The sequence below is a fragment of the Zosterops lateralis genome (genome assembly GCF_965231275.1).
Source record: "Zosterops lateralis genome assembly, chromosome: 3".
Lineage (NCBI taxonomy): Eukaryota > Metazoa > Chordata > Aves > Passeriformes > Zosteropidae > Zosterops > Zosterops lateralis.
The window spans coordinates 56787011-56810359 of NC_139764.1; the positions used below are offsets into that span (position 1 = coordinate 56787011).

At 45.5% G+C, this 23349-nt stretch overlaps 1 protein-coding gene across 2 annotated transcripts in view; it reads left to right on the top strand.

Moving 5' to 3' along the window:
* The first annotated feature begins 13012 nt into the window (after window positions 1-13012).
* SLC22A3 (solute carrier family 22 member 3) overlaps window positions 13013-23349 on the top strand; it is a 30028-nt gene continuing 19691 nt past the window's right edge. Inside the window, exons 1-2 of one of the 2 annotated variants that reach the window (XM_083857716.1) lie at window positions 13013-14041; window positions 22930-23033. In XM_083857716.1, the coding sequence (XP_083713842.1) occupies window positions 13628-14041; window positions 22930-23033 (518 nt within the window). In that variant the 5' untranslated portion in view covers window positions 13013-13627. The remainder of the gene's footprint in view (window positions 14042-22929; window positions 23034-23349) is intronic. The other variant, XM_083857717.1, reaches the window with a different exon arrangement.

The following is a 23349-nucleotide window of genomic DNA, read 5'->3' on the forward strand; positions in this document are numbered from 1 at the left end:
TCAGACAGGGTATGACAGCTGCACAGCACGAGGTGAGGCATGGGGCCATCCCTGGCACCTCACCAGGATCAGAGCAGGATCAAGAGTGGTGGCAGGAGTTGAGACTGTCCTGCAGGGGTCAGAGCAGGGGTGTCCTGTTCCCACCTCTGCAGGTCCCTGCTCCCAGTGCTGCTGCTCTGAGCAGCTTAGGAGGAGTAAAGGTGACAAGGGAGCAGCACATCTTATAACTGTTTCCATCATCAGGGGGCTCCAGATCCCTGCTGTCTGGAGCTCTGTCCTGGCCCATACCTTTCTCCACCTCCACAGTGGGAATGGCCAAGGGAATGCCATGCAGAGGTGCCCCGCTGGGAGGGGGGGAAAGGGTGTTTCTCTGAGAGGTGAGTGGCTGTCTGAAGAAGATGGTGACCCTCTGTCTCATCAGACAAGGCTGCTCTGGAGCAAGGTGTCCTGGCCATGGGAAGATGGACAGGAACAGGGGGGTGTGAGGAGAGAGACTGCTCTTGTCCTTCCAGACCAATTGCTCCCTGTCAAACTCACCTCTCTGCCCTGACTCAACCTGTGATAGTCCCCTTTGACTCCTCTTGCCACCCCTGTTTTTGGCTTAGCCCCTTCAGAAATCCTGTTTGATCCTTGAGGCAGCAAAATACCATTAACTAGAGGACTGGGTTGTCTAAACCCAGCCGTAATAGAATGAAAGGTGGTATAATAACACTACAAGAACTGATTTTTCTGAATTTCTGGTAGCCTTGCTCCTTGCATATCACCATGCAGCTGTTAGGATCACTGGTGTGAATGTGGTCTAATGAGAAGAACTAACTACACCATGCCAGAAGACTTCAACTTCAGAGTCATTATGAACAATATTTTGGATTTTCCATATGGTCCTCACCTAAATCGTAATTCTAGCACTTCTGTGAAATAAGTAAACACACTTCTATCTCCTGGCATCATAAATTGCTCTTTAAATGACAGAAAGCTTGGAATCAAACATAAAACACTAATTAAAAAGAGCACTAAAGCAGTTAATATTGACCTAGGAAAATTGTAATAGGGGATCAACCCAAATTAAGCAACAGATTTAAGTAAAGGCTTCTTGACTCTGGGTTGGAATATTTTTTTTCCAAATGCAAAAGGAGTTCAAATATATTTTGCAAGCTTGAATCTTTGGGGAGTTAAGTATCATAAGCACACAACAGTGATGCAGTTCATCAGTGCTTGTTTACACAATTTTTATTAGATTGGACATTTATTTCTCTAAAAGAGCTTTCTGCTCAGCGGGAAATGAAGCTATTTCTTCCGCTCAAATTGCTTTAAAAAACAGTCCTTTTGTAGCTGAGAAATGGCACATTGGTCTGTGAGATTTTGTGTTCAAGCCTGGTGCCTCTGACATCCAAGGTGCTTGGAAGTGATGTGCTGCCCAGTAGAGGAGGAGGTATCCAACACTACTTGTCATGGCAGGTGCTCCAAAGTCTTCACTTCAGGACAAGCTAAGAGTTCTTGCTCTCAACTTTTGTTTCCATTTCTTAACCTGTGTTGTAAATGTTTGGATTTCAATATATCATAATTTGGTTTTGTGAACATTTGAGTATCTGTCTACACTTCTGAGAGATAATGAAAAATCCTGATGACACAAATCCATTTGCAGCTACAAGTGAGGTCATACAAACACAATAAACACAGTCTCTCAGGGTCTTCAAGGGTGAAGAAAACCATCAAGGAGCAATGGCAGGAAGGTGTCAGTAGTTAAGTCCAGGGGGAACACACAGACACAACATTCAATCTTTGGTAGAGAATTCAGACTAAACTCTACCAACCCATCATGAAAGCAGACAGCCCTGCTTCACTCTAGCCCCAGGACTGCTGAAATTTCAGTGGAACTAGCCAGAAGTACACTAAAAGATGCTGGTCAGGGCACTGGGGGAATCAAGCATAAGGGCACTAGCCAGCAGGCAAGTTTGAGTCCAAATGCATACTACATGGAATAAGAAACAGAGAGCAAGGTTTTTCTGAGTCTTCCCATCCTAATTGCCTGTCTGTGCTGCCCAGTGGGCTTTGGTTCTTCCCTCTCTGCTGCAATAAGTGCCTTCAAAATGGCCTCCAGAGTAAGAAATGAGGCAGTGGGCAGACATTAGTGGTGGAAGAAGCAACGAGACAGTGGTAGTCACCATCAGATATCCTGTTTGGAACAGTGGTAGGTGAGAAGAAGTTGCTCACATGCTTCAATGAGATGTGACCCTTGAGCATCACAGAGTTGGTCAGCTCTTCAACAAGCATCTTTTGAAGTGAAATATCCATGGGAAAACTGGGCCACTTTACAGCTAAGAGAGTGGGTGGAATGAGATCACTGAACTTGGCCCTTCGTACAGATGAAAGACGAACCCAGCACAGAGACACTGAGCCAGAGCAGGTCCACTTTTGTCTTGAGAGGAATTGGCTAAGTGAAGGCACAGGGGAACTCCCTGTGGAAGAGACATTCTCAGTGGACTGAAACCAAGGCATGAAGTTGAGCAAGTTAAGTGACTGCTGAAGCTCAGCCTGTTAATAAGATCAAGACAAAAACAAGGAGAAAATGTAGGCAGCATTCACAGGAGGAGCCACAGTGGAACTGCAGCATCTCTGTGTGTGTGTGCATAGGGGCTCTGCAGGCCAAACAGGCTCTCTGTGACCTGCATGGCCGGCCATGCCCACACACTGAGCCCACTCTGCTTTCCCCAAGCTGAGGCTGCAGAGCCAGCAGCACAGGCAGTTTTACAATGCACAGGCTGCTCTCAAGGGAGGTATTTTAGACTGAGTGACCTTGTGAAACGCATGTCCTGACTCTTCTATGCAGCAAACTGCCAATTCAGTACAAGACATTACTGATAACTTCTGAATTACTGGGCTGCTCCCATAAATACAAGAGTAAGTGGACTTGAGTGCACCAGGAAATTGTGAGCCTAAATTGTCATTAAATTGTCTCTCTGAGTCCCTAAGGTTGAAAGTGGGCAACAGGCAGGGTTAGTCATACCTGTGGAGCCCACCCAGGTGAATGTTCTTAGACATGTATGCACTAAAGTACGTAAAACACAAGGTATGTAATACACTTACATAACACACAATGTATGTAATACTGTTGGGCCAGGTCATAGCTATATCACAGCAATGTTAATATTTAACTGCATCTGCCCCTTGGTTCGTGCAGAAGATACTGTGATCTCAGCTTTCCCTCCTAATTTCTGTGGTTCCTCTGCAACCTGCAGCAGAATTGTCCCATACCAGTGACACCAGTGCTGGTTCCCAGTTCAGACAGCATTCAAAACTGGCCTGGAGCCCAGCTCACATTTCAGTCAAATGAGTGCACGTGACATAGGATCGATGCCATCTCTGCCTTTACATCAGTTTTAATGTCAGCCCCAGCATGACAGGCCCAACCCAACCTGCTGATAGAGAGGGATCTCAGCTGGCACAGATACTGTTATGTCCCTTCAATAGTTAAGTTAAACCAGAATCAGCTGAGCATGTTTATGCATCATTTTTACCCAGCACTAGAAGCCTTACAGCCATGCTGACCAGAGACTCTCTGCCTGACATTGCTGCTGGTGGTGCATGGACACTCCTGTGCATTGGGCACTTCTGGTGTGTGGGATATGTGTGGCTTCTTGTTTTCTTGAATGCCACAGGCCAAAGGGAGTAGCAGATAAAAATAAAGTCATCAAGGACAATAGACAGCAGGAATTTCAGTGAGTTTGGGAGGGTAGAGCTCAGCAGAGACTCCATTCCTAGGCTGGATGTACTTTGTGGTGGTTCACACACAGGTGCTCTGCTGGGCTGATCAGAGCTATGCCCAGTGCAAAATAAATCTGACTACTACTGACAAGCTACTGAGCAGGGAGAAATACACTGCAGACTCCCAAACTCTGACCTTATCAAGAAGATCCTATAACACCTGTGTGTGCTCTGAGATAATTAAAGGTGGCAATGGTTAAGAGGAAAGCTTTCAAGGAAGTCATATGATAGCACACAACAACTTTGTTTAAACTTCAGTTTGCACTGTGGTTTTCTTGGCGTTCCCAGGAACAGTGAAATCTATGAAAAAATATTCTTAATAGCTCTAGATCTGCTAAATGAAACTGCTGCATAGCAAGTGAGAAGCTGAAAGCCTGTCTGAAATTTTTCAGAAGCTTCACAGGAATGAGCCAAGCTTTTCTAAGCAGACACCAGGAGTGATCAGAGACAGAGGCTGAATGAGAGGGTGGAGGAATGCCACATCCCTGTAGATGATATATGGAGGTAGTGGCAGTATTAATTCTGCTGTAACAGTCAACAGTGCTGAGTTTCAATATTATTTATCTGTACTTCAAAGAGACAGCCACTGGATGAGCAATAGTGCTTCCCCTCACTTCTGTGACCTCCTTAGTCCCCTCCTGCTATTTGGCAGTCCTGTACTTTTTTTTTGCACACACAGAGTATTTTCTGAGAAAAGCATAAGAGCAGAGGTGAACTTCAGAGAAACCCAGCTTGCCTTTCCAGGGTAATGGCTTAGCACAGGTAACACAGACTGCTATTGCTTGGACTTTGCAAGGAAAAAGAAACACAGAATAATCATAGATTGGTTGAGATTGAAAGGCACTTCTGAAGATCACCTGCTCCAGCAGGGCCACCTTAGATTAGGTTGCCCAGGATCATTCCCTGATGGCTTTTGAGTATCTCCAAGGATGGAGACTCCACAACCTCTCTGGGCCACTTGTTCCAGTGCTCAGTCACCCTCATGCTAGAAAGATATAACTTCATGCTCAAAGGGAGCATGCTGTGGTTCAGCCTGTGCCCATTGCCTCAAAACATGATCCTTAATAATGTGCTTTAATCCTCTCCTGGAAAAATTCTGCAGTCTCTGTACACAGAAGTCTGGACAGAGCCTTAGTCAATGGATCTCTGGAAAATCTTGACACAGTAGGAACTACCAGGAATCACAGCTGGGACTGTAGTTGCATTGCCTGAGGCCTCCTTATGTTGGTCACAGAGCTAGAGTTTCCTTCTGGACTGTTGGCTTTATGGAACAGGAGAGAAATGGGAGGAGGAATTTCTCATACTGTACACAGAGGTTCTCAAGTTTCTGGTTTTGTCCAGGAGCAAACAGGACTTTCCTGAAAGGTTCATTCTCAGAGGAAGGAAAATTGAAGTGGAGCAGAATGTTATAAGAACAAAACATTATGTGATGGGAAAACCAAGAGAGAAACTTCTCTGGGTATAGAATAGTCAGTGAAGGACTGGCTGGGAATACCTTAGACTTCCAGAAGATAAACAAGGATCTTCCTTGTTGAAAGCTGACAAATTGCTTAGCAGTGCCACCTGTCTGAGCAAAAGCTGTTATCAGGAAGAATTATGAATGAGGCATTCCTGGTACTTTAGTATAAATTGCCATTTTAATCATACTGCTGAAAGGAAGGAAGAAGAATGATTTTGAAGCGGAAGGAGGCTGGTGAAGTTGCCTTTAAACCTGCCCCATGCCAGGATGAAGGGTGGGAGAGTGACAGCCAGGACCTGCCAAGCATGAGGTGTGTGACAGCCAGCCTTCCTCAGCTGCACACACTTCTCCTGCATCCCTGCTCTGCCACCCTGTGCTGGATGGGCAGTGAGTCTGGTATAGGCTCAGCTCCCCCTCACCCCATGGGAAGGTCTGCAGTCCTGCAGTGAGGTCTACAGATGAGGTCTGCAGTCCTGCTGCAGATGAGGAGAGGATGAGGTCCATGCTGATCCCTGCTTCCTATGCAGAAACAAAAATGCCTCCTTGGCTCTGCTGGCCCAGGAGCAGTTTGCTGTTGTAACACAGAACTGGAGGAGGACAGTAATTTGAGGGGTCAGGAGGGTGCCAGCTGCTGTACTGATACATATATGGAAATTATATGGTAATGTTGCTCTTTTCATTTATTAAACAAACCCAAAGTAAATCCTTTTTGCTTTTCTTCAGCTAAAGAATAATTTTGCTAAAAATACCATTGAACTAGCCCTATAAATATTATTTTCATAAAGTTCATCTTTGAATCAGTCTCCTAAATCTAAGTTTCAAGGAGCTGGCAGTTAGTCCAGGAATTTCTTGTTTACTGAATTTGGTCCATTTCCCATCTCCTCATCACGGTGCAGAGGAGCAGATATGTAGGACTGGAAACACTGGCTCTCTGGAAGGATGGATGGTGGGCCTGCACCCAAGGAATCTACCCACCCTGGCAGCAAATGGCACCATGCCAGACTTTGCAAGACCTCCCACTTTCCCATTTCCACTGCAGCATGGAGCTGGGAGAGCAGCAGTGCCGTCCTTTCTCTGCAGCTGATAATGTCCCTTCATCATCCAGCAGTCTCAGCTCTTGGCTGCTCCATGTCTGCAAGGACTGAGTCAAGGGTTGCACTTATGCTGAGACCAGCTGCCAGTGGGAGCAACCTTGCAGCAGGAAGAACAGTCTTTTGCAGACCATGCCTTCCAATTCCCGGTGCCCAGGGCTTTCTGCTGCTGCATCATGGTGACACTGCCAGGGACCACCTCTCCAAGTTTCACTGCACTCTCCTTACACAGGGTCCTCTGTCAAAGCCTGGGTTTGGTGACAGAAAGCTCAGCCTAAAAATATGGAATTCATCTCAGGAACTTCCTTTGCCACCTACATTATTTTACCTGGGCCAGCTCCCCATGATGCAGGTGTTACACTTTCCATCCAGTCACTGCACAGGTGTGCACTGCACAGGAAAATGTGCATACACAACTGCTGCACCTTTTTCAGACATACTCAGCTTGAGCAGCTTTTGTTTTAGCTAATCTCAGGATTTGGGGATCTTAGACCAATGTAAACAATTTCTTCATTTTTGAATTTGTTGAATTATTCTTGCTTTGTGCCTCCACATCAGATATTTACATCTTTATGGTTTTTTCTTAAATACGCTCAGATACACTCAGGAACGTTCGCTAGGGAAGGGAAAATATAATAAATCCTGTGTAATAAATACACTGACATTTAAAATCAAATAAACGTTAAAACAACTGAGTAACTGAAGTACCCTGTGGTATGTTACCACATACCCAAAAATGTCCATTTTAAGTAGTGTGCTAAGAGCTGGATCATGAACAGAGAGCATGTTCATCCAGCTAAGCAGCCTGATGAGAGTACTCTGGTCCCTCTTCCTATTAATAAAGCATGGCAATAAAGCAGGAGGTGAGAACCCAGCTGTGAAGAATTCCTTTGGGCTGGTATTGTGCAGTCAGGACAAAGGACATGATGTTATAGCAGAGATAAACTACAAAAACAGAGTGAACTATAAATAGGTTGTAACCACTAAGGGTTTCCAAAAACAACGACAAGGAGAATAGAGAAAGGCACTGAGAAATTATCAGTTCCCATCCATCCTTCCAGGATGACTTGAACTTTCACTTGTCCATTTGGAGTGTGCAGGATCTCTGCAGCTGCTCTGAACTCACTCTGCTCCTGCAGCTTTTTTTAGTTTCTGCAGAGCTGTTTCTCACTTCTTTTTCAGTGTCATTAAAAATAATTTGCTATTGTCTTGGAAAGACAGAAACAAGAAATCTGTTGAGATTAGATAATTTTTCACACAAATATAAAAAGCATATTTATTCTCCCGTGTGGACTTTGATCAACTAAATGTTAAGGCTCATGGGGTATTTTGAACTCGAATTCTCTTCTACATCAGCTCATACTGTTTCTACCCACAGCTGCCCATAAGATGGACAGTAGTGGTCTAGGGAAATTTCCCTGTTACTTTCTTCTCACAGGTATGAATGCTGGCATTTTTGTTGTGAAGAAGAAGAAGAAGAAGGAGAAGAAGAAGAAGAAGAAGAAGAAGAAGAAGAAGAAGAAGAAGAAGAAGAAGAAGAAGAAGAAGAAGAAAACAAAAAAGGCTCGTTGGGAATACTGAATATAAAAGTAAACCAGAGAAACAATATGAAAATAGATAATAGAGTCCAATGTAAAAAACCCTGCAAGGGGTTTCCTGTGAGGATTTTTTCTCATTTTTTTGTTTTTAATGGAATTTCCTCTTCAGAAATAGCTAGAGACAGGCACTCAGAATTCATCATTGCACTGACACTATTATTGATAGGATTTAAAATTTTTATTTTTATTCTCATAAAATGGATCTAGAAACTTCAAAGCAAAGTCCTTGTATTAGTATTTAGAAATGCTGGTTTCCAAGCTAAATGGAAACTGAATCATAGGGGAGGGATGTGCAAGAATGAGGAAATCACAAACAGAACCAATGTGACTTCTGACTTTCCAAGCAGAACCTGAGGCATGTGCAGCTGAGAGAGGAAGCAACCTTGTGATTCACACCTGTCTGATAACATGAGAGGGAACATTTTCATTTTATTAAGTCTTTACACTCATCCCTGGAAATATGCCTTGTTTGTTCCATTGTGTAAAATATCCTCTGGTGAACTTGGCTTGTCTTATCTTACAGCTGAAATGCTTGCTAATTCTGAGTCATTAGCTAGGATCCTGATAAACATGCTGTGGAATTATGGCATATTTATCTGAAGGATAAATTATGGCATATTTATCTGAAGGAAGGTAGAGCCTGGTGTAACCTCTTCACTGACCTCCAGGGTGGCCGGGTGAAAAGAAAAATCATGAGGGAAGCCACATATAGACTGTGAAAATGGGTACGTAGGAATCCTTTTTCCTCTGGCTGCCTTTCCTTTAGCTGCCCTTCAGGAAACTGGTGAGCCCTTTTGATTCCCAAGCCTGTCTCAGATTCTGAGCTGAAATCCTGGCAAGCAGGTGTTCCTACACCTGTGTGCAGAGACACATTTCTGCTGCTTTCCCTCAGGAAGCTGAGGGTCAGCCTATCATCTGCAGGTACCCAAATGTGTGGTACCTGACATTCTCTGACAGGCAAAGATGAGTGGTATGCAACCACCATGGGGGTGAAACAGCATTGGGTTTGGGAAATAAAGCACAGGCCCAGCAGGATCCCATTTGCCTTGAGCAGAGACTGCTTCACCCCAAGAAAGCCCTGAGCAAGGAAAGGTGTGGGGTGTCAGGGAGGGAGACCTGGTGGCTGTGGAGGGGATGAGCCTGGGGGAGCCACAGGGGCTCTTGGACTTAAATCACATTTGACCCCCACCTTCTGCACCTTGGCAGTGGGAGGAAAAGCTGAGGGTGTGAGAATGAGCACATGCTGCCGATTTAGCATGGCTTCCTCAAAACGACAGATACAGGCTGTCTTCAAAGTGGTCACTACTGGTCTGATCTTTCCTATCCTGTGAGGAGAGAAATAGAAACCTCTGTGCTGCTGTTTTGCTTTTGCTTTCCCTCTCCATGTTTTTTTTTCCCCTCATTTAGATTTTCCCTTCTTTCCCCATGTCTCTATTTTCTTCTGCTGTTTCAGCTGCTCTCTTAGCAGTGAGTACAGATTCCCCTGGTTGTTGTATTCTACAGTTCCAAGTACTGCATTTATTTATATTTGTTCCTGGGATCAAGAAGATAAAAATAGCTCACAGTCCATGGAAATACTGAGGGAGGGGAGTATAATGTGCATTGCTTTAATGAATTGCCAAAAGGTGGAAACCCTGTTGATTGGAATTGACTTTTCCCATGTCTCAAATTCAGCCTACAGCTCACTAAGTTGATCTGGAGGCCTGGGAAAGGACATATTTCATTGAGTACATTTGCCACCTTTTAGAAAGAAAAAGAGGAAATCTGGAAGAGGAAGAGGGAGATAAAAGAAGAAGATGAGAGTGGGTGTGGGAGGAAGAAGAAAGATTAATAAAGTGAAGGGAAAAAAGCCAACAGCAACAAAAGCCAAAATAAAGGAACTGTCAGAGAAAAAGCTACATGTAATTTAGTGTCCTGACCTGGAATGTAATTGTACCATGTGTGGGAGAGGGCAGCCTCAGCATCTTTAACTGCCCCATAAAGTGGTCTCACTCTGGTCTTTAAAAATCCACTATTTATTTAATCACCAAAACTGAGCTCTCCAAAATGGAGAACATTCTAATTCTTCTATCTTCTGCTGTGAGCCAAGCCTTGCCATTAACATCTGTGAAACGTGCTTTGAGCTGCCACTGCCTGGTTCCCTGTTGCAGTTTCTGCTGCGGGGTCTCCAGTGAGCAGAGGCTCAAGTAGTCCCCAAATGCGGGGCTGTGGAGATCCCCACCCCTTCTCCTGGCATGGAAAGTGGAAGAAAGGCTGGTGCAGACAGTCTCCTGTCCCTAGGTGTGAAACTGACTGGTTTCCACCTTTGCTGCTTAGGGCTTCCTAGTCTTAGCAGTTTTGTCTGGGGGACAAATATTTGGTACAATATGATGCTCCATCAAGTGAGATAACAAGCAGGGGGGATGATTGCTGCCCAAGCTTGTTCACAGGCACTCCTTTATTCAGCAAGAGGCATGTGTCTGTACGGACCTTAAACCTAGGTTGTGGTTTTCTGCTGAACTTTATCAGTGCTGTTATGTAGGATGGTGCCCTCAAGTGCCTGCAAAGTGGGTGATGTCACTGCCTCACTGCTGACAACGTTCCAAGAAGGACTTTGAGGTTTTTAAATGATTATCTCATGCAATGGCAGAGGTTATTCAGGGTGTTGCAGTAAAGTTTTAGCTTTCCAGGATTCAGTCAGAGTAGGTATTGATCAAAATACCTCATGCTGTCTCATGCTGTCATCCAGGCATGTATAAACAGTAGTCTAGTGCCACATGTGTACAAGAAGTGTATGTGCCTTCCTCTCTAGACTACATGGCTTTCATTCCGTGTCCAAAATAGCTGTGACATTTGGGCTGCTAAACAGAGCTCCAAATGAAGATGCCTGTGATTGTAATTTAGTTGTACTTCTATATCTCTATTTTCTCTGCTCCCCTTTCATCACCACTTCTGCATCTGCTCTTTCCCTGGCTTGCTCCCTTTACACTCTTCCCCCTCCTTCTTTCTGTTCTCTGCATCTATTTTTACCTCTTTTGCTCTTCTCAACATCTTCCTTGGCTTTTCCCAGGAACAAAGAGAATATTTTTTTTACTGTATGCATAGGACAGAATGTTTAAAATTGTGACCCAGAGATTTGTTCTCAAAAATTTAAACACATTCTTTCAGGAGGTTGCAGCTACAGGCTTTGTGTACAATCTCATCACCTTCCTGTCCTTAGATGTGCTCAGCAGTCCCAGCACATGAAGCTGAAGTTCCAGAAAAAGAATGCAGAAGCCAGGAATTGCTTGCTATAGAATAAATGCAGTAATGCACACTCTCATGGATCTGTCACCATGGTATTTTAGATTTCTTTGACAAACTGGAGCCTTGCAGTACACTGATACGGCGACAAATACTGATACGCTGTTTTCGGACAGAGAACTTGAAACGCAGGTTAACACTGAGAAACCAGGGTTGCCATGACACCATGTATGCCAGGTGGTGGAAATGATTTTACTGAATGAATCCTTGCCTCTATGATCAGCAGCGTTGCTACAGGGAATGTTAGGGAGAATCCCAGATGTCCTCTGCCTTGACCTTAGTCCTGATCTCTCTCAGGCTTTCTGGCTCCTGGTCTGACAGACTGTGATGCATGTGCTGTCCATGACCAGAGCATGATGGACAGGGATGTGGAAGTTTTGACATGTTTTCTTTTAGGAAAGAAAATAACTCCAGAAGCAAGGTTGCAGCAGTGGACTGAATTCTCCCTCAACTGAATCTGGTCTAGCTCCACTGATTAGCAAAGAGATGGCACAGTAATTACACCAATGGATTTCTGAAACAGGAGGGATGCTGGGCACAGCTGTGTTGGTGCATGGCATTTAGGAGGCTAACCCCAATGATTCTGAGTTGAGCTAATGTTCTCTAGTGTAATAATGGAAGGTGTCCCTGCCCAGGGAAGCAGGGTTGGAACAAGATGACCTCCAAAGTCCTTTCCAACCCAAACCTTTCTATGAGTCTATGTTAATATTCAGCAGGAACAAAACCAGTATTTTTTTTATTGAGGTAAGGCTTGAAGAGCAGTGGGTGTTTAATAGACCCTTGGTCGGATCTGTGATAACAGCACACAGTCTGACTATCAGGCTCTATCCCTATTTCTTGTCTTTATGGTATTCCCTACAAGACAATCTCCACCCCCGTCACTGGAAGCTGTTGGAATAAACATTATCACTTTTGACATCTCAGCATGATTCACTTCCAGTTAGACCTGCTGGGATAAAAAAAAAACTTCTCTTGTTTGAAACCAGCCATCAGAGTGTTCCTCATCTCCACCTGGGCCCAAAGGTGATACATTCATGGCCTCTAAGCTTAAGTACTGCAAAATAGCATAACCAGGCATCAAACCAAATTCCCTCAAAAGCGTATTCTGATGCAAGCACAGGAGTGCACCAAACCTAGAAATCTGCATTTTTGCTGAGCTCACACCACAGCATCAGTGTTCATGCCAAGTAGCCTGTATAGTAATCAAAGCCTTCTTTGATTTTTGCAGCTGTTCTTAAAATCATACTTTGTTTCAGAACTGTAGATACCCACAGTCAAGGCTGCAGCTAACCAAGGACAAGGGATTGCAGTGGACATCTTTGATAGAAGCTGTCTCTCTTTGATAGATGCTCCTTCTCCCAAGAGAATACAGTTGCCATGGACCTCATGATCCCGAGGTTCAAAACACCCCACTATTGAATCTCTGATTTGATTCATGGTGCTCTGTATAAAATATGCCCACATGCACACAAAATGGACCCTGGTCCTGGCTCCCTCTTCCCTTCTCCCCCTTCCTCAAACAGCTGAGTAAAAAACTTGTTGTCCATTCATTTTTGAGAAAGAAACACTGTCATTTCTCTTTTAAACATTTGAGAGATTTTGTGGAACTAAATTTAACAAGGTCATATAAAAGCCTCCTTGAACAGGTGGATCAAACTTCAGGAAAAAAAACCTTGGATTTTGGTTTGTTGCAGTCTGTGATCCTCACTTTATTTATGCTACAGAAGGAAAAGGTCTGTGTGAACAAGGTGTGTACAGATGCTGAAACAGTGCTTTGAAGAAGTCATTAAACTTTGCCAGAGTATCAGTTTCTATTTGTGGAAGAAAACACTACAGGTCTTTTGAAACAACTTCCTTTCTGCCCCTGCCGTCCTGCAGAGAGCCTGCATCATTCACTGATGCTTTTTGCAACAGCTCCTGCGCGCTTTCCCCTTTAAGCCCGCCTTACCCTGGCACCTGTTAACACACGGCACCGCTGCGGGAGCTGCCCTTTGGGTCCCGAAGGAGTTAACCGGGTTTATTACATAAGCAGTTCAACATTGGGGGTGAATAGGAAACACACGCCCCTCCTGTGGTACAATCGGTTTGTTCTGTCCAGCCCGCTCCCCTCCCGGCCGTGTGTGAGCGGTGCCGCCGGTCCTGCCCGAGCCCGCGGTGTGTGCGGGGTGCGCTCCGCATGTCCCCCCAGCCCAGCCCAGCCCAGCCCAGCCCTGCCCGCTCCCTCCGCTCATGCCCCCGCCGGCACCGCGCCTGTCCCCGCGTCCGTCCGTCTGTCCGTCTGTCCGTCTGTCTGTCCGTGCGCACATGAGGAGAGAGGAGCGAGCGGAGGCCGGACCGTCACGTCTGTAGGAAGCGCCGGCGGCCGATGCGAAGCGTGAAGGGAAACTCCGACATCTCCCGGGCTGCCGCCAGCCGACACACCGCCCCGCACAATGCCATCTTTCGATGAGGTTCTGAAGGAGGCTGGGGAATTTGGAAGATTCCAAAAGAGGGTCTTTTTCCTCCTTAGCCAGACAGGCATAACTTTTTCCTCCCTGTTCGCCAGCGTAGTTTTCCTGGGGCGAGCACCAGGCGACTTCTGGTGCAGGATCCCCGGGGCAGCCGAATTGAGTGAGCGATGCGGCTGGACGCTGGAAGAGGAACGAAACTTCACGGTGCTGCCCCTGCACCTGGGGAACGAGTCGGCGAGCGGGGAGTGCGAGAGGCTGGATGTCAGCTGGGACCCCTCTGCCGGCTGCAGCAGCCCCCTCGCCCGCCACGGCAACCGGAGCACGGGCAGCTCGCCCCTCGCCCCCTGCCGTGATGGCTGGGTCTATCAACAGCCCCATGCGTCCATCGTCAGCGAGGTAAGGGAAACACCTCTCTCCCGGTGTGGGATTGCGGCGGGAAAATGGGATTGCCAGTCCAAAGGGTTGTTGCTCTGCTGGCTGGTTTTCCTCTCCAGATTTGTTTGATTTTGAGTCACAAGCAAATCCAGACAATGAGTATGGTCAAGTGCAGGCACCAAGCTTTTAGGGAAAGGTGAGCTGATGTGAAAGGTGGCTGCTCAAAGCCAAGTGACAACACAAAGTCGGATACCCTGCAGAGTTATTGCTCTGTCTGCAGAGGAATGTTAGATTAAAACAATGATGTAGTGTCCTTGTAGGCTGTTGTAAGCCATTAACTTTGGTGGTGTAAATTCCAACTGCACTCTATGACCAGGATCGATGTAGATTATCTCTTCTCTGTATTTCCAGTATTGAATATGTAAGTTTGCAGGTAATAAAAACAACAGGTGGCAGAGTGCCTATCTGAGATCTGACAGGAGTCAGCAGAAGTGATTGTGCTTACTAAAGGAAAAAAGAAAAAAAAAAGGCAAACACACATTTTTGTCCAAAGCTAACATTCAGCTTTTCCTGGATATCAGTGTCAGAGAACAGCAGGCTGTTATCATCAGTGGTAAGCACCGGCAAATGCAGTGATTTTTTTAGTGAGGCTGCAAAACACCAGTGAAGATGCTTTTCCTAGGAGACCTGTAATGGTGCTGGGGGTGTGCTCTGGTCTGGCTCCAAAATACAGTCTGCACACTAGGAGTGTGTATTTTAGGGTCATTCTGACAGCAATTGTCACTCATGCAGTGATGAAAAAAAACAAAGTGTACTTAGAAGGATTGGCTCAGAAATAATCAAGGTGCACTGCAAAGCATGTCAGCACAGTTGAGGGCTCTGGTTCCTCTCTGTCTCATGAGCCTCCTGCTGTGCTTTTTAATTTGGTGCTTGCACTGGAGCTGTGTCCTCCAAAGCAGGGAGCTTTGAGGGATTGACAAGGGATGCTTATCCCATCCTTCCAATTCACTATCCTTCTCCCATCTGGCTGGGACTGCTGTATCCATCACAGGCCTCAGGCTGTCCAGACCAGCAACTTTGTCCCCTGTGCACTTCATGCAGCCTAGGTATGCTGCCTAAAGCAGCTTTAGCCAGGGCCTGTGCTCAGGAGAAGAGAAATCAGAGCACCTGACTGGCCCTTGAGCAAAGGTTCAGATCTGGCTTTCATGACCGATCAGTGAAATCAAGGCTGCTCAAGACATGCAGGGAGTTGGTGTCAGACTTTGTCCCTGATAACAATGTACCTCTGCCCATGCTGGCAGTGGAAGGCTGGGCTAGGTGGGCAGGGAGGGAGGACAGATGGTGCCTGGGAGCTGCAGCCTGGCTCTGGAGCAATCCATAGGGTATGGACATGGTGGGAAATTTATACTGCTACCAAGGTACTCCTGTTGGGGAACAGCAGAGGAGTTAGAGCTTAAAAATACAGAGATTCCTTTTCTGTTGTTGTCCCTTTTCTTCCCCCTTCAGCCTTGCTATAGGTGAAAGCACATAGGCTGTGTCCATAAGATTGTGCTCAGAGTCCATTTATGGCAGCCTTTTGTGTATCTAACAGAGCCATTGTGATTCTCCAGCAGCAATGGGTACAGCTGAGGGAAAAGGAAACCAGTATTTGTCTTGCAGCAATAAATGGGAGTGAAAGGTTCAATGTTCTCAGGAAAATACCTCATCCGTCTTTACTTTCTTGCTCTACTTTGCTGGTAAGACCTTTCAGGGAAGGGAGGGAGGGATGAAGGGATGATTGGGCAAGCACTCCCACATGTGCTCCCTAAGGTGCTTCTTGGGAAAACCATGGAGTAACAGTCTGTAAGGATGGGACTGTCTCTCCCCTGTGCCAGGACAGCAGGTCACACACCATTGATGTCACTGGTGGCACTAGAGGTGCTTTTGCTGGCCAGGTCCACCTCGGATGGAGGCTGCTGGCTTGTGACCTCTGCCACTTGGAACCTTTTCCCAATTTTGCAACATTTTATGGATAAATCATATCCCACGAGGCTCAATTTCTTAATCTAGAAAGGAGGCTTGTAGCATGCATGTCCTGACTCAATTGCTCTGAGATCAGCAACTAAAAGGGGCTTGATATCTTGTTAATGAGTTATATATCCAGCAAAGACAATTTATATCCCAGATGTAATTTAGTCTTTTTTTCTCCCAGCTGAGTCTCTAACAAACCATGACTCAGTTTAGGCTCTGTTTAATTAGCTCACCAAAGACTGATTTTCTTAGCCATCTACTTGCAAATGCTTCATTTTGTCCATGTGTGCAGAAACGTTTCTTTCAGCTAAAGATTTCTGGCATGTCTTGTTGAATCAGCAGTGGAAGTGACCACAGAGACAAAGTTAAAAGGATGAGTTACAAAACAGTCTCAGGATGCCTGTTTAGGAAGAAAGAGGGAGGAGAGGGGGGGAAAAGTCAGTGTACTGAAGGAGTTCTTCCAGGCAAGCACAGTGTGGATTTGCAGCATGACAGGGAATTCAGAGGGCAAAAGCAGGCATATAAAGCCTTCTCTGTGAATAGATGTTGTATCACACAGGAGATCTGGCAGCCAAAGCACAGGCTATTGCAATAAGTTCTTAGCACCCTTCAGAAGCTAAATGGCACTGTAGTACCTGACTTCACTGCTCATATTGCTCACTGGTCATTCTCTCATCTTAGAGAGTTGTCTTACACAAAAGTGTTCACAGTAGCATCAGCACAAGGAAGCAAAGGAAAAAAGGGGAGTGTGGATTAATACAAAGCACACACTTCTTTTTAATTACTACTTGGGGTGCCTGCTGCATCACCTGCTGCTGCAGGACTCCCAAGTCTCAGTGTTGGGGTACAGTGAGGTTCTGGGAGAATGTACAGGACTTTCCTCCTTCATCATTTGAGGAGAAGAGCAAATTGTATCAAGAAATCACAGGAGCAGCATGTGGCAAAGCCAGTTACCTCATTCTAGTGATGGGCAGCAGAGCATTGCTAAAGATTCTCTGTTAAGATCTTTTGGTGTCCAATGGGCTCTGACAATAGATCCGTAATTCTGCAGTAATGTGGCCAAGGGTCTCTGTGCTCTATTGCTTTAGGTCAGGCTTTTCTGTGGGGGAAATCCAGATTTGAGATAGTTGCTACTGATGCTGCACACACAAACCTGCACTGTGCTGGAGTTGAGCAAACAAGACCTGGGTTGACATAAAGGTTTTGAGATATCATTTTGGGACATAGCTGTGGCAAGGTGGTGTAGCTGTGCAGAGGACCTTGGCCCAGTGCAATCAGCTCTGGTTTAATTGAGTGTGTCTTGCATATCTCCCTGTGAGTCTGCGTCAGCAGCAGGATGGGAATGCAGTGGCTTCTCAGATTTTTCCTGGAGAGGGAAGCCGACAGGGTAAATTATCAAAGTAAATCAATTCCTGATTCAAGCCAGCTGGTGCCATCTGAAATGATGCTGGTCCCAGCAGGTGGCTGGCACTGCTCAGGTGAGAGGGCTGGTGACAGCAGCAGCTCCTCAGAGGGAGGAGGGAAGGGAAGGACGGTGTTTCTGCGCAGCAGATGGAGACGGAGAACAACATGTGCTGGGGAACTGCAGTGGATTGGGGGGCCACAACCTCATGCTCTAGCCCAGGGGTCTGGAGGGGAGCACAGGTCATCCCCTGAGTTCTGTAGCACTTGAACCAGAAAGTGTTTTGCCTGCCAAGTCCTGCTGGGTGAGGTTTGTGAAGGACCCATGTGTCCAGGACATACCAAAGTAAATAAACCCAACTTTTCCAGGAAACTGTGCTGAAGATGGGACACTGATCTTTAAGACTGCTGGGTTTTGGCACTATGTGCTATTATCCCTAAGAGACAAATCTAGCACTTTGTGACAGGATGGCTGGAAATAGTGTGCAAAGGGAGCATAATTTTCTTCAGACACATTTGTCATTGGCGACTCCTCAAGGCATGGGCATGATTTACAACTGCAGCTGCAGTGAAATGGCCTGAGGCAGTGGAGGAAAGGAAGAGGGAGGTCTATGTGGTCATCAGCAGCTACAGCACAGATGGGCATATTTTAGGCAGCATTTATTTCAGGCTTTGTCAGCAGGAGTTGAGCAGAAGGGACAGATTTCAGTATGCCCTCTCTGCAGCAAATCTTCACACTGCATATGACACCATTGAGGACTTAACAATACTTCTTTGCTAAATTGTGAGGTCTGAGATGGACAAATGATCATCTGAACATAGCCTGTTGCACCTGCTGGGAATCAATCTTCTTACTTCTCTGCTTGCCAGCCATCTCAGAAAATACCAGTCAACATTTGCAGAGAAACCTGGAAGGAAACAAATAATGTTTGTCTCGTAGTTTTTACAGTCCCTCAGAGAAGGAGATAACATGTCAGTCAAACTCAGGGTAGAAAAAGCACATCTGGTCTTTCTGCTATCCTCCTCCAAGGGAATAAACAACTCAATTTACCCTCAAACTGTTGATCTAGTGTGACTGTTGTTATTGGCATGGGAGTATATACTGTCTTATTTTCACTGTCATGGTGGGGTTAATATTAATTAGGGGAGGGAAAAGGGCATACAGAGAGCAGAGGGAGGAGCAACTCCTGAATTTCTTATGAAACTCTGACTAAGATTTCTCTATATGAAGGGCTGGAACAGTTTCTTGCAGGGATTATGCCAGTGGGGCTGTGCTTCTTCCACTGCCATTAAACCCACTGGTACTAGTTGAGGGTTCAATTTTTTTCTTACTATTTTGAGGACAGCTGCTGCCTTTCCCCTGTTAGGAGATGAAGAGTTTCTCTACCTCCCTCTCGCTTTGGCCCTGAAGAGACAGAGAAAAAGGAGAAGTACAGAACAGGCCTTTTGTGCCAGGACACTCAACGAATGAGGTGATCCCAGTGGCAGGGACACAAAATTCATGGGCTTTCAGTCATGCACAGGAAGGAAACTTAGAAAGCTTTCAAAACTAACCTGTCCCTCAGGCCCTGAGCCCCAGTGCCCTGGTGGCAGGGTAGTGACTGACTCCTCTTGTCCTGGTAAGTGCTCACCTTGAAACAAGGCACAGAGAAGGATAGTTGCTTCATCTCTTAGCATTCTGCCAGAAGCTTTAACAGAAAGCAAAAAAGAAGATAATTTCTCCCTTTCCACTGCATGCACTTGCAGAGGGGTTTGTTGCAGTGAGGATGTGGGAAAGAACAGTTTGAAAGGCCAGTGGACAAGAGGAGAACTTCCCAGCAACAAATAAGGAACATGCAGCAACAGTCAGCATCTCCCCAGGTTTCCTTAAACTATGAATATCTCACTGAACCATTTGTCACTGGGAGTGAAAGGGTAAACCAAACTCTTTTTGGTCACTTGTATGAATGCCATTTAAAACCCGTGTCAGGGCTGTGGACATGCTGCTGCAATTGGGCTGGAGAATCACTGTAAAATTCTTTTTTGACCATAGAGTTTAGTCCATTGTTTTGTAATTTAATTGTAACAGGCAGTAAAGCTCTTCAAAACTCTTCCCCAAGGTTGCTACATTTTGAGGAGATTTTAGTGGTATGTTGTGATTTAAACCAATATATTTCTACAGGGATATGTGTGCTGAAGTGAATAAAGGTCTCTCAAGTACCAGGAATTACAAGTTTGTGGTTAGTCTGTAGGTCAAACTGAAAGGGAAAATGTTTGCCTTGTTCCAAAGTCATGAAGAAATGAGAAGTTGCCACAGTCCCATATTTCCCAGTCATTAGTCATGCACAAGCTCATCCAGTTGCCACTCCTTAGAGTGATTACACCACCAATGAGCTACAGGGAGCCAGTGCAAAGCCTCTTCCTTCTCCCAGAGAGATCTCAATTAGCTGGTTTGCTGCTCCTTTATGGATCAGTGATGCGCCCAGGGCCATTCCTTCCAGTCACACCACTGCTCCTGTAGATCTGAGCACCTCGTTGGTGTCTAAGCCTCAGCACATATGCAGACATTCATGACAGAGGTGTGTTTCCAACCAGCAGTGGATGGCTGCACGGACTGCAAGGCTGGCAGGAAGGACAGAACCATTTTTCCCATCTGTTAAGGACATTTTAGAGCTGTTCCTGCTGCCTGCCTGTGATTGCAGCACCTCATTTCTGCTTACGATGGCAGCTCATCGTCAAGGCTAAGAGAAAACCAGTGAGGAGGTGGATCGTTTCCCAGTTTGGGCAGTTTTTCAGTCAGCTCCCTAAACTGAAAGGATCTGTATTCAGGTGCACAGTGGTTTGTGTCCTACAGTGGATAGAAATCCTGCAGGTGGGGACAGGACTGAATGCAGGGGTGAGTTGCAGGGCTGTGCTGAGTGCTTGTACTAGTACAGTGAAAAGCTTGGCTGAGAGTACAGCAAAGCCAGGAAGAGGATGTGCCTTAGCTGGAGCTGGCCAGCTGAACCTGGTCACCTGCTTGGTGCTTACAGCTGGGAGCCAGCTCGCTGGGCTCCAACAGGCTCTGTTAGGGTGTAGCCAGCGCTCTACAGAACAACAAATAGGCTTAAGATCAGGGGAAGAAAACCCTAAGGTTTTACATTACTTGTTCATATCCTTCTCCCCCTGCCCTCTGGCACTGCAGCAAATGCTTTAGCATTTTTAGAAGTGTAAACATCAGCCCGTGCATGTACAGGTGTATGAATGTTCAGAAACAGAGAAGACACCTGCCTGCCATATGCCACTGCCCTGTGTGGAGGCTGCTGGCAAGGAACGTGGCAGGTCTTTGGGAGGGGTGTCCTACAGGGGGACTGAGGACTAACTGGAGGCAGTCTGAAAACGTGGGTAAACTGTTGCAAGGGATGCATATGGGGATAACTTTCATGCACAACCAAACCAGGTCACAGCTAAAGCAGCGAAGTGGGTCTGACAGGCGGCTTGGATAAAGAAAAGGTCTCTGCCGAGTGTTCAAGCCTCTTTTAAAGGTTACATTCCCCTCTAAATGTTATGTTTGCAAATGAAAAACAAGACATTAGCAGGGTGATGACTTCAATGCTAGGTGTTACGTCAAACAAACAGGAGTGCTTATCTATATCAGAATTTATTTAAATACTTAGAAGATGACAAAGAGCCGGACTAACTTAGGAGAACAGTTAGTGTATTCTCACTAATCTTCAGAAAGAGCCCGTAGATCCTTAGAAGTTTCCTGTATGTTACTATTTCCCAGAATACATACAATATTTGACTATATTGTTAGTGTAGAGATAATTCCAGCTGCTGCATAAATCATAGGAAATTGCTGTACAGATGAAAGAATCCTCTCCATTAAAGATACTTTCCCCTTCCTTTCTGGCATGCACTTGTTCTCCTGCCTTCTTTCATGATAGTTTATTCCCTGCTCGTTTACAGTAAAGAGAGATCAAATAATTTAAAAATAAATACAGTTTTGAAAAGGGGTCAAGGAGAGTCTCAGTCTCTGGAATCAGCACAGGCAATTGCATTGTGATTTTAAAAATCTTCTTTTAATGGTCATTCTCATAAATCCCCACTGTTTTCCAAAGATACATCTTTTGATACTATTTGCTAGCACAGCAAATGATACTATTTGTCATAGCTTCAAAAAGCGAGAGGTTAAGCAGCATTTGAAATAAAAGTGCTGCTCAATGTTCAGTCTATTTTAGGAAAGCATTGCAATTGCCCTTGAGTATGAGAGCTGAGAGCAGGTTTTATTCCTCTCAGAGGTTTCCGCAGCCCTCGCTCAAGATTTACAGAAGTGGAAGCTAGGTGCTCATAGCTTGACTTGGCTGAAAGGTGGCCAGTGAGGCCCCTGGAGTAATGGGGTCGACATCAAAACCATGACTTTGTTCAAAGTCAGTGGAGGTGGGATATCTATCAGGTTGGAGACCTGTGAGGTGCTCCTTGTATGCTTGTATCCTGTGTAGGCACCTCTGAGATCTCAGGCCCAGGTAATACTCTGGGCATTAATTACAGCATGCAAATGGGCTGGGAATGCAGCTCAGGGGCACAACAAAAACTTTTAGGGTCTGGAAAACTGTGAATGGCCAAAGAGGCTGCTATTTCTCTAGCCCAACCTGCTCAAGCAGTGCTTGAGCATTGGTGTTGTTATGTGCTGGTGAGCACAGATGTGTGTGCTTTAGCAACCAGCACCATGTTGACAATTAAAATTTTCTTATGGCTCACGTCTGAAAGCAAAAGGGTCTCTCTAGGTAAATGGTAGATTACCCCAGGTATGGATTAAAACCTTTCAAATCCCATATGGTCTGCAGTGGTTAAATTTCTTCATTTTCCAGGAACTTCTAAAGTAATCTCCCATGCCATGCTGTCAATGGAATTACTTCAGTTTTAGTTTCATTTTAGTTTTAGTTCCTAGTCCCTTCCTTCCTCTCAACCACTTTCCCCTTCCCTTTGCCTCCACTCATCCCCACCCCCATCCTTGCTAGGGAGTTATGGATGCTGCAGTGTAAGGAATAGAAAAGTCTTGGAAAGCTACACCAAGAGAATACATGTTCAGTGTATCTGAAATTGACCTGAGATGTGTTTTCAGTTTCTTCAGAGACTACATGTCTTTGCTTTTATCTAGAAGTCACTAAGAGGTATAACTAAATCATTTCTATAAGATGCTGCTTTCGCTGGCAATAGCTGTGGACCCTTATTCTGCACCAAACAAAGTCAGGACTTTGCCTTGGCACCATCTTTAACAGTGTTGTTTGCAGAGGAGCGATTTTCTTTCCAAATCTGGACAATTGATGTATGAAAGGCAGCATCCTCTTGGCAAGGAGGAGCTCTCCCTGTTCATGACCACTTTAAGAGTGTTTGCTCTGGACCCACTGGTGCTTGTTATTGAGCAAGCATATTTGAGCTTCCCCTTCCCGTGTGGACCTATGCAGTGCTGTAATGTTTTGCCCTGAGGGTGACAAATGACCCACCTGGGTGTTTATGGCTCTCCCTTGTTCCCACAGTATGATCTTGTGTGTGACAATGCCTGGATGCTGGATCTCTCCCAGGCCATCCTCAATCTGGGGTTCCTGGCTGGAGCATTCATTTTGGGCTATGCTGCTGACAGGTACAGTATGAGCTCTGCTGTCCTTTGGTTTGTTGGGAGGTGAAACCACTCTCAGTATCACCTGCAACAGGCATGTGTCAACATTTTGAAGGTTTAATTCTTTTGGGATAAATATCCCCAAACTGAGTTTACAAAACCCAGCCAATGTAATCTTTGCTTTGATTAGGGCTGGAAACTTTATGCAATTGTACTTACTGGTCCTATTTGGACCTTAAAATGCCATGAAATGAGCTTTTCTGGTAGTTTCTGAAATTTTCTGTGCACATCTGGACCCAGGAAGGGCAAAAGGACACAGAAACAAAATGGAAGCATTCAG